The sequence below is a fragment of the Arachis hypogaea genome, chromosome 6 (genome assembly GCF_003086295.3).
Source record: "Arachis hypogaea cultivar Tifrunner chromosome 6, arahy.Tifrunner.gnm2.J5K5, whole genome shotgun sequence".
NCBI lineage: Eukaryota > Viridiplantae > Streptophyta > Magnoliopsida > Fabales > Fabaceae > Arachis > Arachis hypogaea.
In genome coordinates this window covers 116,146,215-116,159,898 of record NC_092041.1, presented here as the reverse complement: position 1 = coordinate 116,159,898, position 13,684 = coordinate 116,146,215, and the positions used below count along the sequence as shown (strand labels likewise).

Genomic DNA, 13,684 nt, shown 5'->3' with positions numbered 1-13,684 from the left:
TAGAATCAAATTTTAGAATTACAGAAAAATCACCAATTACCACTAATAACACAAAATCTTTTACTAACATTTACCGAATCACACCAGGAGACCATAACTTTAGCTTAGATCCGGTTTAATTGTCTTATCGGGTTAGATTTTTCTTTTGAGTGAATATCTAACTCGACTCCTCACAATTACTTCGATTACGAAATTTTTGACAAAAAAAAAAAAATCTAACTCAGCTCTTAAACTTTTTTTTGAGACTGATGAGCTCCTATGTAAAAAAAATAACATTGACTTCTTTTGGTACAGAAACTAATCAGTCCCATAAAAATAAAATTCAGGAATCGAATTGGATTTTTTTTATGAAGAGTCTTATTATCTTTCGAAATAATTGTCACAGACCGTTTAAATTTTTTTTTATTTTAAAATCTTACCGAATCACTTAAAAATCAAAACTCACTCAAATTACTCAAATCCGGACCGAACCAAACCTTGTTGTACACCCTACCTGTATCTTATTCGTGTTTTTGTAGTCTTGTTTTACTTGTTCTTATAGCTAAATTAATTTTTTAAATAAAGACTTTTAAAATAATTTTTAAATTAAAATAAGTCATATTAGCGATCATGGAGGATTTCATCTTCTTGATTGGATGTAACTAACCTTTTTTTAGTAAAGAACTCTTTTCAATAAAAGAACAAAATTCAAAGGTAAGTGTAATTTTAGTCTAATAATTTAATAATATAATTTTAATCTATAATTTTAAATATTATTAACTAAAAATTTAGCATTTTTCTTAATAAAAAAATAAATACTATTTTAATTATTAATATTTAATCAAATTTTAATTTAATCTTTAAAATTTTAAATATGTTATTTCTGTCCTAAAATATTTTAAACAAATTTAATATTATATTCTTATTAAATTTATGTGAATAGTTAAGAAAGAAAATGATGTGAACATTAACAACACTATTTATAAGTTATATCTTTTTTTTTATTAAAAAAATATAGTTAAAATCTTGTAACAAATTTTTTTCTCAATCTTCTTATAAAAAAAATTCTAAATCATATCAATCAATTATAAAAAAAAACTTTTTTGTCGGTGATTATTGGTTAACACTAAACTTATTTGAAATTTTGGAACTGAAATAACATGTTTAAAATTTTTTAGAATTAAAATAAAACATTAAAAATGTTAAGAACTGAATTAACACTTAACCCAAAGATTAGGACCAAAATAATACTTTGTTCTAATGAAAATAAATTTGCATGCACGCACGTGAGCTAATACTAACGGACACGTGAGTAATTAGCAGAAAGTATCTATTTATCTAAAGTTCTAAACTGCAACTTTTCAGTTCTTCAACTTCAACTACATTGCTTGCTCAAAATTCTTCAGTGTTAGTGTAAGCTGTTAGATTAGATTATGACATTCATCTAATTCAATCATCATACATAGTTTTTGAACAAACCAATCAGCTTAGCTTCCCATGCAAAAACGCATGCTTCTTGAATACGTACTTCTTCTTTTAACTCTTAGCTTCTCTGGGAGCATAAGCACGTAGAATCGTAACTTCATGGCAGCGCTGAATCGTAGAATCGCACGATTCTAACGATTCAAACGATTCAGCATAAACAAATCGATTTCACTGCAAGCCCATTTTTGGAGCCCAAACAGAACACTCGCTTCAACTTCAACCCTAAATTTCCAACCTTTATATAAATGTTCTAGCTTTCCCGCGTTCTCCCTGCAATGCCCTAACCGCATTTCATCGAAATCGTGTTAGGGTTTCTGTTTCTGCTATTCTGAGTTCGAAAACACCAAAAAGGTCAAACCTTTTATCTTGTTCTGTTGAGTATTTTTGCTTTCACTTGAAAAAATGGCTCTTGTTGGTTGTGGGAAGAGGAAGGGGAAGGATTTGGAAGAGAAAAATGGGGTCATTGTGAAGAGAAGAGGGAACAATGTTGATCATTCTATCGTGGGTGATAGTGAAGAGATTCTGAGAAAAGAAATATGTCAGAAAGTTGCTACCTTTCTAGTCATGAATGGCATTCCTTTGAAAGCTGTGAAAAGTGTTGAGTTTCAAAAGATGTGGGAATCAGTTGCACGTTGTGGCCCTGGATACATTGCACCTTCTATTGAAGATCTCAGAGGGAAGCTTTTGAAGTATCAAGTCGCAAGAATCAAGGAAGCAATTGAGGATCACAAGATCAAGTGGAAGAGAACAGGGTGCAGCATTTTGATTGATAGCTGGAATAATGGGTATGGAATGACCATATTCAACTTCTTTGTTAACAGCCCTAAAGGTACGGTTTTTCTGAAATCTGTTAATGCTACTAATGTATGCAACAATGTTGATGGTATCTTTGAGATGATTGATGGTGTTGTGAATGAGGTTGGTATTGAAAATGTTGTTCAAGTTGTGACAAAAAATGAAGAGAGTTTTAAAGCTGCTGGAAAATTGTTGATGGAGAAAAGAAGTACTATTTTTTGGGTGCCTTGTGCTGTTCATTGTATTGAATTGATGTTTGAGGAATTTGAAAAGAAGGTGAAGGTTCATAGAGAGACCATTGCTAATGGTAGGAGGATTACTACTTATATATATTCCAGAGCTTCTGTGATTGATCTGTTGCATTACTTTACCAAGGGAAAGGATTTGATTAGGCCGGCTGCGACTCGTGGTGCGACTTCTTATCTGACTTTAGATTGTCTCAATCGCAACAAGGATGCATTGGAGAAAATGTTCACTTCGAAATCATGGAAATCCAGTGCTTTCTCAAGATCAAGAAGTGGGAAACAGGTTGAGAATATAGTTATGGATAGCAAGTTTTGGAAGAACATTGAGATTTGTTTGAAAGGTGCTAATCCTCTTATTAAAGTGCTTCGATTGGTGAATTCAGACGAAAAACCAGCCATGGGTTTCGTTTATAAAGAAATGATGCAAGCAAAAGAAAAGATACAAAGTGCCTTCAATTCTGTCAAGCAAAGGTGCATTGGCTATGTTTTCTTATTCACTACCAATTTTAGTTTCATTTGTGCTCTCCTAGAATTTATTATTTGTCGTTGAACTAACTTTGATTCTTTTAATCTTTTTTTCATTATTTAGATACATGCCTCTGTGGAACATCATTGATGAAAAATGGGATAAAGAAGTTCACAGGCCTTTGGAAGCTACTGCTTACTACCTCAACCCTCAATTTCACTATAGCCCTGATTTCAAAGATGATTTTGATGTTAAATATGGACTATATAGTTCTTTGTGTAGGACGGTAGCAATTAAAGCTGATGCATGCACTGTTGATCGTCATCTTGAAGAGTTCAAGAATGCAAGAAATGCCTTTGGAAGTGAATTAGCCAAGTCTGCTATTAAAACCAAAAAGGCAGCAGAGTGGTGGGACTCTTATGGATCTGAATTTCCCGAGCTTCAGAATTTCGCCATTCGTATACTGTCCTTGACATGCAGTGCTTATGGGTGTACAACTAATTGGGATACTTTTGATAAGGTAAAAGTACTATATTTGAAACACAACTAGTATTTCACTCTGAAAATTAACAATTCGGACTTGTATTTAGTTCTGTTTTCTTATGTGTTTAGGTTCACTCAAAGAAAAGGAGTCGTCGTAGGCAGAAGACATGGAATGATGTATTGTTTGCGATGTCCAACTTAAAATTGACCGATGAGAAGAAGGAAAGCAAAGCGTTTGCGTATAGCATGGAAGACATTGCTTCTGATGATGAATGGTATGTAGAGAACATTGAAAGTTCATCTAATAATGAAGAACCAGAGCTTTACGATGCAGAATTGATTATTCCAGCTGAAGATGATACACCAAAAGATCAATATGGTTATATAGAGGACTTGAGAATTCCTGATATTGATTCTGACTTTAATGATGATGATGATGATGTTGCTAATGATGATTATGGTGATGATGATGCCATGGAAAGTGATGGAGATGACATGGAAGATGATGATTACGATGATTGATGCAAACACATTGTTCAAGTCCTGCATGAAGTATTATGTTCTCCTATATATATAGTTAAAACAATGTCAAGTTTTTAATGTTTCAAGTGTTTTCTTTTCTGGTTGACATGTTCTAAGTGTTTAATGTGGTGACTTGTCTCTTGTAAGAAAACTTAACCTGTGATGTCTTTTGGATTAGAGTTTATCTAACATGTTTGTTTTGATTTTAACTTTCTTGTGGACAAGCCTTAGTTTTTGTTGTTATTGCTAGTTTGTTTTATATTACTAGTTTGAGAACCAATTGCAATATAGACATCTCTAAGAATTGCCACCCTCACAAGAAAAGTATCAATGTTTTCTTGTCATTCCTTGAGGAAATTAAAAGTTAGTTACCATTAGTAAGATTAAGAGAGAGTTAAGAGAGAATTAGTTATAACAATTATCTCCTCATCTTGTTATCTGTGGTTAAACTATTTTTTATCTTGCTGATATTGAAGTGATAAGTATCCTTGGTTAAAATCCATCCAATTCCTTATCCCTTGCTACGTATAGATTCAAATATTGAAGTTTGTTCACAAAGTTGAAGAATCATTCGTTACAGTGAAATATCAATAATTTCCAAACTTTGTTAGCACAGCAGTAAACTATTCGAACCCAAATGCATCTACATAGAATCAACAAATCTACCATTTGTGTCGAACTTCATTTGCGGTCTCACATCTTTTGAACTAACCCAAACTATCTTGCCCCATTCACATAGCATAAACAAACTTGCTATGTGGAAATAAAAGCAAAGGCCATTGGGAAAAAGTTCTCAGACTTCTCCGATTTTTACTGTTTAACTACCAAAAAAAAATGTCAGAGAATACTAAAAATTAAATACAAAATCAATCCAGAAATTATTATTTTTATGGAAGTTAAGGTGGTGTATTGGCCAAATATTGAGAATGTAGGTGTATTACCGAATGGTGGGATTCAGTTTCAACACGATGGGGGCGTGTTGCCTCTGAATCTTGGCAAGCCAGCAGGGTCTTTGCTCCTTTCCGAGGAATCTGGAGCAACACAGGAGCAGGTGGTCTGCATGCAGGGGACAGCTTCCCACTCCGATAATCAGCAACGTTCAAAGTCCCGTTCAAAGTCTCTCTATAAATTGAACTTCTGGAACCATTTCTCATGTATGAATGCTTCATATGTTTACTGTGAGGGGAGAAGTTGAGAGAGTGAAGATAAGTGTAAGAGTTATATTTTTTTGGTGTTGTTGAATGCTTCACAATTTGATCGTGAGAGAAGAAGTTGAGAGGCTGAAAAAGAAGAAGAGTGTTAGAGTTAGGGTTGTTTAAAAAAAAATTATTAATTTGTAATGTTTAAAATGGTACGTAATTATACTACACCTGAAAAATATATCAACAATTATTTGAATAATCCAGTTCATGTAAGTTCATAAATTTTATTATTTTATGTATTTAAATTATTTTTTTTAAATTTTTGTTATTGTTAGTAATATATGAAAATATAATATTATTATTTTAGAATCATTTTTTTAATAATATTTACGAATAATATTTTTAGTTGTCTAATATAATTATATATGTTTTGTTTTATATAAATGTAAATATTATTTAAATTTTTTGTTCGAATATAAATGTTATATATGTTCGTTTATTTTTTAATATAAATATTATTACTATATTGGTTTTTAATGTATTTTCAAAAATAAATATTATTATTTGTACTAATTATTATGTATAATATTTAAATAAGTAAATATTTTTTAAAAGTCTCTCTCAGTGAACTTCATCTTTCTTATTTATTCCGGTGTATTGTTTTAAGTTGCCAAATTTTTATTGGGTAAGCCATAAAAAAATTAAACTGAAAATAATAATTTTAAAAGACATTCACTAATTTTTTAAAAGACCCATTCAGTGCTCTTAATGGATGAATAGGAATAACAATATTTTATATTTATATAAATTATAATTATAAATAGTTTTTTAATATTTTTTATTTATTTAAACTAATATTTAGTGAATAAATATGTTTTTGTTGAACCAGCCAAACAGGAATTTGATGGTTCTTAAACTGGATCCGCCGCTGACGTGGAATCCGATAGTTGAAAATTACTTACGCTCAACGGAATTCTACCACGTTTCTAGGATTGGGTTAATAAGAGGATTTTACCCCTTATTAGCTGTTTTGGTGGAAAGGTAGAAGCCAAAAACTCATTCATTTGTATTGCCGGTGAGTGAGGTTACTGTGACACTGGAAGATGTCGCTAATATATTTGGCTTACCCATTGATGGAGAGCCTGTGAGCGGATGGACAGATAGTAGTAGCAACTTCGTACAGAGCCAGAACATTGCGATATTCGGTCATCAACCGACTCTCAGTAATTCTTCGAAATCTTATATTAAGTTGGGTTGGGTTCGAACTATTAGAGACGTAGAGTCATTGGATACCGGGGAGTCTATTAAAAGATATGTCAGATACCAGATTTTTTATTTGTTGGGTTCAACCCTATTCACGGATAAGTCGACCGCATATGCCCATACGAAGTATCTGTCCTTGCTTCGCGATTTCGAGCGGATCCATACTTATAGTTGGGGGTCAGCATGTCTCGCGCATCTTTATTGAGCACTATGTCGTGCATCACGGTATGATACTAAGGAGATGGATGGCCATCTTAATTTGTTGTTTGTTTGGGCATGGGAGCGACTGTCGTGTATTGCGCCCATACCCAGACAGTCCCTTCCACCAGCTGAGATACCAGTTGTCATGAGGTAACAATTCCTATTTTAGTCCTGCATTAAATTGAGAATGCATATTTGATTGACGGAATATGTTTTTTAATTTTTTCGATGAACCGTGTTTCAGGTGGAGTCATTCGTATCGGAGCAAAGTTTGGTTATCGATGACCATAGAGGTATTTAAGCAGGAGATAGACAACATAGACGAGGTAAATATTTAAGGATCATGTGATTATTGTATCCAAACATTAATATTATCGTATCCAAAACTTTGGCTATGGACTTTTACTTTGCCAACCAAGCCTTTCGGTAACTGATGGTGTAGTTAAACCTTGACTGGACCTCCGCAATTATAGATTTGATATTGATGGACGGGTCACTCTCAACCAATGGCCTTATAGCCTCAGCAACTGTGTCCAAGTCTAACTTGGAATGATCCTGTGAAATCGTTCCCATGGTGCATGTGTGCCAGCCGTTGTATCTCCGTATCTCCCAACAACCTTTTTTCCGTATCAAACTGGCTCGGATAAACCAGTCGCGCCCACGCTCATACGTCATGCATTTTGCATAGAACGTCAATGGTTCGGACTCATAAACATTGTAGTCGACTCCTCTAGAGATAGTGCAACTTCTAATTGTTGCGACGACAGACTTTCTAGAACTATACTCCATTCCTATCCTGAACTCTCCGTCCTCAGGATCAGCAACACCTATAAAAGCAGAAATCATCATTCATTGATCCATCCGAAATATAAATTTACAAAAACATATTATTCTCTCATCACGTACCTATGTTTGCATATTCCGAAAATTCCGGTGCATTCATCGCGTCAATATCCAAATTACGCATAAAATGTGGGACGTTCATCGGTTGACTGACTGCGGGGTGAATCACCACATTCTCCACTTCTGCTTCGACTCCCACATCACCATCCTCGTCTTCATCGCCAGCTTCATAAGTGGCTTCGAAGTCCTCTTCGCTGTCACTGTTCATTCCTTCATACACTGCAGCTCTATCATCCTCTATATCTAAATCATTTTGAATCTCATCTGCCTCTACATCTTGAAACTCAACATACAGCTCAATCTGTGGCTGTCGCATTTGAGTTTGCCGATGAATCTGGAACATATTTTGCAGACTCTCCTCGTCAGTGATCGGCATGATATCAAACTGTATTAGACCACCAAAAACTATAATCGGATTCCGGTACAATATACTGCTCACTCTCCTCAATATAATATTCTCCATACTTTGACAGAGACTGTTTTGAAGCTCGATAAACGTCATGGTGCATGGAACCACAAACAAAAACGGATTCTGACACACAAACCTCACTCTCTCATGAGTATTTCGTATAATCTCACTATTGCGATACACTATCACGTTTGCGGTACCCTCCATTACACTAGCAACACACTCAAAGAACACTCTTCCTCACAATGAAAATGGTACCGGATGTTGCCTTATATAGATGAAGTACTCAGCACGCCCACCCCCGTGTTGCGATCACCAACCAACCAGCTTTCGACACGTGTAACACGTCCCCCCCCCTCCCGGTGTTGACTCAGCACGCCGCCCCATGTGTTGCAGGTTCGTGCATCCAAACTTCACCAAATGACATTCACGCCCACTCATATGCTGACTCAGCACGCCCCATGTGTTGCAGTCTACAAACAACACGTATTTCCGCGTGTTGAAAGTGTCTTCTGACACCACCAATCTGCAAATACCACATTGCACCAATTTTAAACTCAAACACCAATTTTAATCCTATAACCAAATTATTTTACCAAATCAATCACTATATGCTACGACCTATTTTTTTTAGATTGAGTTTAAAACGATAGTCGATCTCAAGAACATCTTTTTTAGGACATATCGATCTAAAAAAAAAAACATAATCTGAATCATATCCATAGAGAATTCTATATACATCCTGCATGAATTTATTTCGTCTGAATCTTTTTTAAATTCACTCTCTAAACACTAAATAAAGGGCTTAACACATGCTAAAAGTATGTCATCATATCCAGGGACGGATATAAGGGGGCGAATGGCGGCCTCGACCCCCAACTTTTTTTAATAGTAATAAATTATTATGTATAATTTAATTTTTTTTAAAAAGTATTTAGTATTTAGTCTAATATAAATAAAAGTTCAGTCTAATTTAAATATTAATAAATTTTAATATCTAAAAAATAAGTAACAATATTAAAAAAATCTGAAAAAGATATTATTACTAATATTTTTTAATTAAATAAAAATTTTTAAATCTCATAAAGTGAATTCTTTTTCTTCTTGTGGCCTTTTTTTATTCGTTTGGTATTAATTCTTTCTGTTTCAACTGCTACAATTAAGAAATCTTTTTCTTGTGAAAAATAACTTTAAAATAAAATAAAAGATGAATTTCTTGCTAATTGTCTTTTAATTATATTGAAAAGAAAATTGTTAAAAATTTTGACACAAATTCTATTATCGGTGAATTTTATGATACGAAGAATCGACCACTTTGTTAGTAAAAAGTATACACATATTTTTTTTTACTTTAAAATATATTTTCTATCCATATATTCTTTTATAATACATCTTATATTATATAATTTTTTTACATAATTTTTAATATTATATGTATTATTGGCCCCCATAATATCATTTCTGGATCCGTTCCTGATCATATCTACCCTAATTATTACTAACTTGAGCTTGAAAACTCTTACGATACACTCTCATCCTTGTGGAGATGCCATCTTATAAATTTATGTTCCACGACTAGGAGGGATAATCATAAATTTACCTTTGAAACACTATAATGTCTTTATAATCATTTATCTATTTTTATTTATTAATTTAAATTTTTAAAATAAATGATTTCATGATGAAATATTAATCTATCCAACCTGAATTTTAAGTGATATGATATTGTTTTTTTTTAATATCTCTTGCTAAATATGTGTACACTTTAATTTACTTAGAATAGCATTTTACGAGTAATTTATAGTTTTCTTGCAAAAATTAATTTAGTTTAATAACCAGCTGACAACTCAGATATTGGTTAATAATGTCATATAACTTTTGATAGTCGACGTGTAAAGTTAAGTTTGACCAATTGCCCACCTATAATTAAAACATTTCTAGTTATGGAGACGGTGCTAATCATGGAAATCAATAATAGATAACCCTAAAAGATACCCATCAAATTTTGCATAAATACATATTTGACCAAAACCTATTAAGTTGTGTTTGGGAGCTAAATTTGGGTTGAAAGACCGTGATCGAGATTTAAATTTTGTAAAGTATATAAAATTAAATTATATTTTATTATTTTATTTGATTTAAGATAATTATATAGATTAAAATAAATAAAATTATTTAGAGTGCATTTGTTTAGAAATTATTTTTAATATAAAAGTGGAGATGGTGTTTTATTTGAATATTGATATTTAAAGAGTATTGTAAAAATATTTAACACGTTTTTTACGTATTTCAATACGTTCTTTGCGTGTTGGCTGGGATGTTGTTACGTGTTCAATACATTTTCAGGTGTTGATTTTTTACCTATAAAATTCAGCTATCTTTTTTTGGTAACTATAAAATTCAGCTATCTGTAATTACACAAAATAATTCTATTTCTAAAAAAAATACCAATATTTTTTCTATGTAAAAAAAATTAGCCGTGTTTGTTTTGTTTTTTTATTTTCTGTTTTTATTTTTAGTGTTTTTATTTTTTATATTTTATGAAAAAAATAAAAATAATAGGTAAAAATAAAAAATAAAATTTTATTGTTCCTTATTTTTTTTAATAAATTAAAAATAAAATTTTTTAAAAATTATAAAAAAAAAGAGTGTATATTTTATAAATAAAAGAGAAGAGAATGTCATTTTAGTATTTTTTAAAAGAAAAAGAGAGTAAATTTTTTTTAAAGTTTATTTAAGTCTTGCATATATTTTTTTCCTTTTATTTTCAGTTATCCGTAATTAAAATTTTTCGTTTTCAATCTTAAAATTATTAGACTGACTTATTTAAAATAATTTAATCTTATAATATAACTGTATATTATTAATAATTATTATAATATATCATAAAAAAAAAAAAAACACAAGTCAAAATATGCTTCACGAAAGTCACATCTATATCCTATTTCTTACGTAAGAAATTCTAACCCACAATGAAGTGGAAGCTTGGTGGCTACACGCGTGCGAAGAAAAAAGGGAAAATTATTACAAACTTTTCTTTATCTTGATTCACGTCAGAGGATCTAGATGCCTAGATACCTGGCTTGTATTATGTATAGGATGAATTTAAAGATAATGAAACATGAAAAATAGGAGTTTAGTTTAGTGGATTTTAATGATTATGTCTAAAGTCTCTCTTCAACTAATAAGTCTCTTCCACAATAATAATACATTGGATCGGAAAGATTTTCTCATCATTAATTATTTATCTTGTGGATTGATTCTTGTTAGGTATAGTTTTCGTTGACCACTATATAAATTATAAAATAGTAAAATGGTAATAAGAATAATAAGACCATAGACAGCCTTATATATTCTGCTTTTGTGGGCTAGGGATGCACATGGTCGGGTAAAGTTGGGTTTGATGTGATTCAGTTCGGCTCGAACTATATACTGGGTTTATTTATTAGACTCGAATCCGACTCTACACCTGATGAAACTAACACACTTTCGAGCCATAATTATATCGGGTGAAAATCGGGCTGTTAACATTATATTACATTGATACATTTTTGTATGCTAGCATGTAAAAATATCCAAATTTTTAAGACTCCAATCATTATTTGACATGGTAAAATTCACTTAGAAAAATATAACAAGAATCAACCATTCTTCAAAATTAAAGCATAACCACAATCAATACTAAAGCATATACTAATATTGTCTAATAACACCAAATATTTAAATCAATAAAAATAACACAATATTATGCATTAGTCTAAAGTCTTATGCATTCTAAACATAAAATATTAACTTATAGTCTTATAATGACTAATAATACAAAATATTAAGGTTTACAATACTTAAATTCCACATAAAAATAGTCATGATTCATCACTAATAACACAAAATATTAATTGTGTATGACGACCAGGTCACCGGGCCGAGTTCGAGTGATCCGAGCTATGGCCCGGACCCGACCCGAAATAATGACCGAATCTATTTTTGAGATCCTTATTCAACCCTAAACCGAATAAAATCATACCAAATTAACCCCTAAAGTGTTCAAAATCAGACCGAATCTTCGGGTAGAGCCGGGCGCACCCTATTGTGGGCTACAATTATTCACTCATTATCTTTGGGTATAGCGATCCTATTTATTGAACTTTATCAAGTTAAAACCAAAGCTTTATCCTATTGGATAAAAAATAAAAGTGTAAATGAGAAAATTCTACTTCCTTCTCCTACGAAATATTAAAATGATACTCCTCTTTTTTCTATTTTATAAATGTATATTTTTCTCTCTTCTAACTTTTGAAAAACCTCATCTTTTAATCCATTTTAAATTTTTTGTTTTAACTAATGTTAAATTTATCCATTTTTTAAGAAAAAATAAATTATTTTTTGAAAAAATCTCCATTAACAAAAATTTTATTTTTTATCATTAAATTTTGCTTACCAAAATATCTTTTAATAAATTATTCTTTTATTAATTAAATTGTATTTTTATCAAAATATTTTTTTTAAATTAATAATTAAATTATTTTTTTCTAAGATACCTACCCTTCAATAATTTTTTAATTATTAAATTATGATTTTACTAAAATTTTTGTTAACAATTATTTTTATATTTACTATTAATTTTTTGATATCAATATATATTATTTTAACATTAAATAAAAAATCTTACCACTGTTAATATGTATAACAATTAATATATATTGATATTGAAAAATAATCTTACTAAAACTTTTTATTTAATGTTAAAATAATATATATAGATATCGAAAAATTAATAGTAAAATATAAAAAAAATTGTTAACTAAAATTTTGGTAAAATTATAATTTAATAATTAAAAAATTATTGAAGGGTATTTTAGAAAAAATAATATAATTATTAAATTTTTTTAAAATATAATTTAATCAATAAAAGAATAATTTATTAAAGAATATTTTGGTAAGCAAAAAATTTAATAATAAAAAATAAAACTTTTGTTAATGGGTATTTTTTTTTATAAATTTTTTTCTTAAAAAATGGATAAAGTTAACATTAGTTAATACAAAAGTTTAAAATGGACTAAAGACGAAGTTTTTTAAAAGTTAGAAAAGAGAAAAATGTACATTTATAAAATAAAGGAGATGGAAGTGTAATTTTAGCATCTCATAAAAAAAAGTAAAATTTTCTCATATAAAGAATATGACGATTATATGCTACGTATATATTAAAATTAATTATTAAAATTAGCCATTAATATAAAATATATATTAAAATATAAAATATATATTAAAAATAAATTAAATAACATATATATTTATACATAAATATATAATAATTAATTTTAATAACTAATTTTAATATATAAATAACATTTTTAATATTACGAACTTTAGTATAAATGTTATTTGCAGTAAGTTTTATTTGATAAAAATAAATACATTTTGTCCCTAGTAAAACTTAAGTATATCAATAGACATACATACAGTCACCGATAAATAAATAAATAAATAAATAAATGATCATCAATGGATAAGATCAGTAGAAATTCAAAATTCTGAAAATTGGTTTGAATTGATTGGTCGAACTGTAAATTAGTAAAATAGCGGATTGATCAGAAAACATAATTGTTGAATTTAAAAATTGTATTTGGACCGTTGAATCGATTAGAAATTCTCTAATCGAATCAAACCGAAATTTAACCGGATTTTAAATTTTTGTCCAAATAGTAACATTATCACTGTAAATAGTCTCGCCTTGTGCCTTTATCGCACTGCCATTGTCTCACCGCACTCCAGTTCTGTTCAACTGTATTCT

General features: G+C 30.1%; 1 protein-coding gene and 1 long non-coding RNA gene across 2 annotated transcripts; one reads left to right on the top strand and one right to left on the bottom strand.

The window, feature by feature from the left end:
- The first annotated feature begins 1,342 nt into the window (after positions 1-1,342).
- LOC112756069 (uncharacterized) lies at positions 1,343-4,184 on the top strand. The gene is made up of 3 exons (XM_025804489.3): positions 1,343-2,975; positions 3,094-3,490; positions 3,583-4,184. The coding sequence occupies exons 1-3, from the start codon at positions 1,867-1,869 to the stop codon at positions 3,973-3,975; spliced, it is 1,899 nt and encodes a 632-aa protein (XP_025660274.1). The 5' UTR covers positions 1,343-1,866; the 3' UTR covers positions 3,976-4,184.
- A 283-nt stretch (positions 4,185-4,467) lies between these two features.
- LOC140173542 (uncharacterized) lies at positions 4,468-5,282 on the bottom strand. Its single transcript, XR_011862765.1, has 2 exons — positions 4,917-5,282; positions 4,468-4,796 (listed from the first exon to the last, which is right to left on the bottom strand). It is a non-coding gene; the product is annotated as an uncharacterized lncRNA (long non-coding RNA).
- Positions 5,283-13,684: the final 8,402 nt, after the last annotated feature.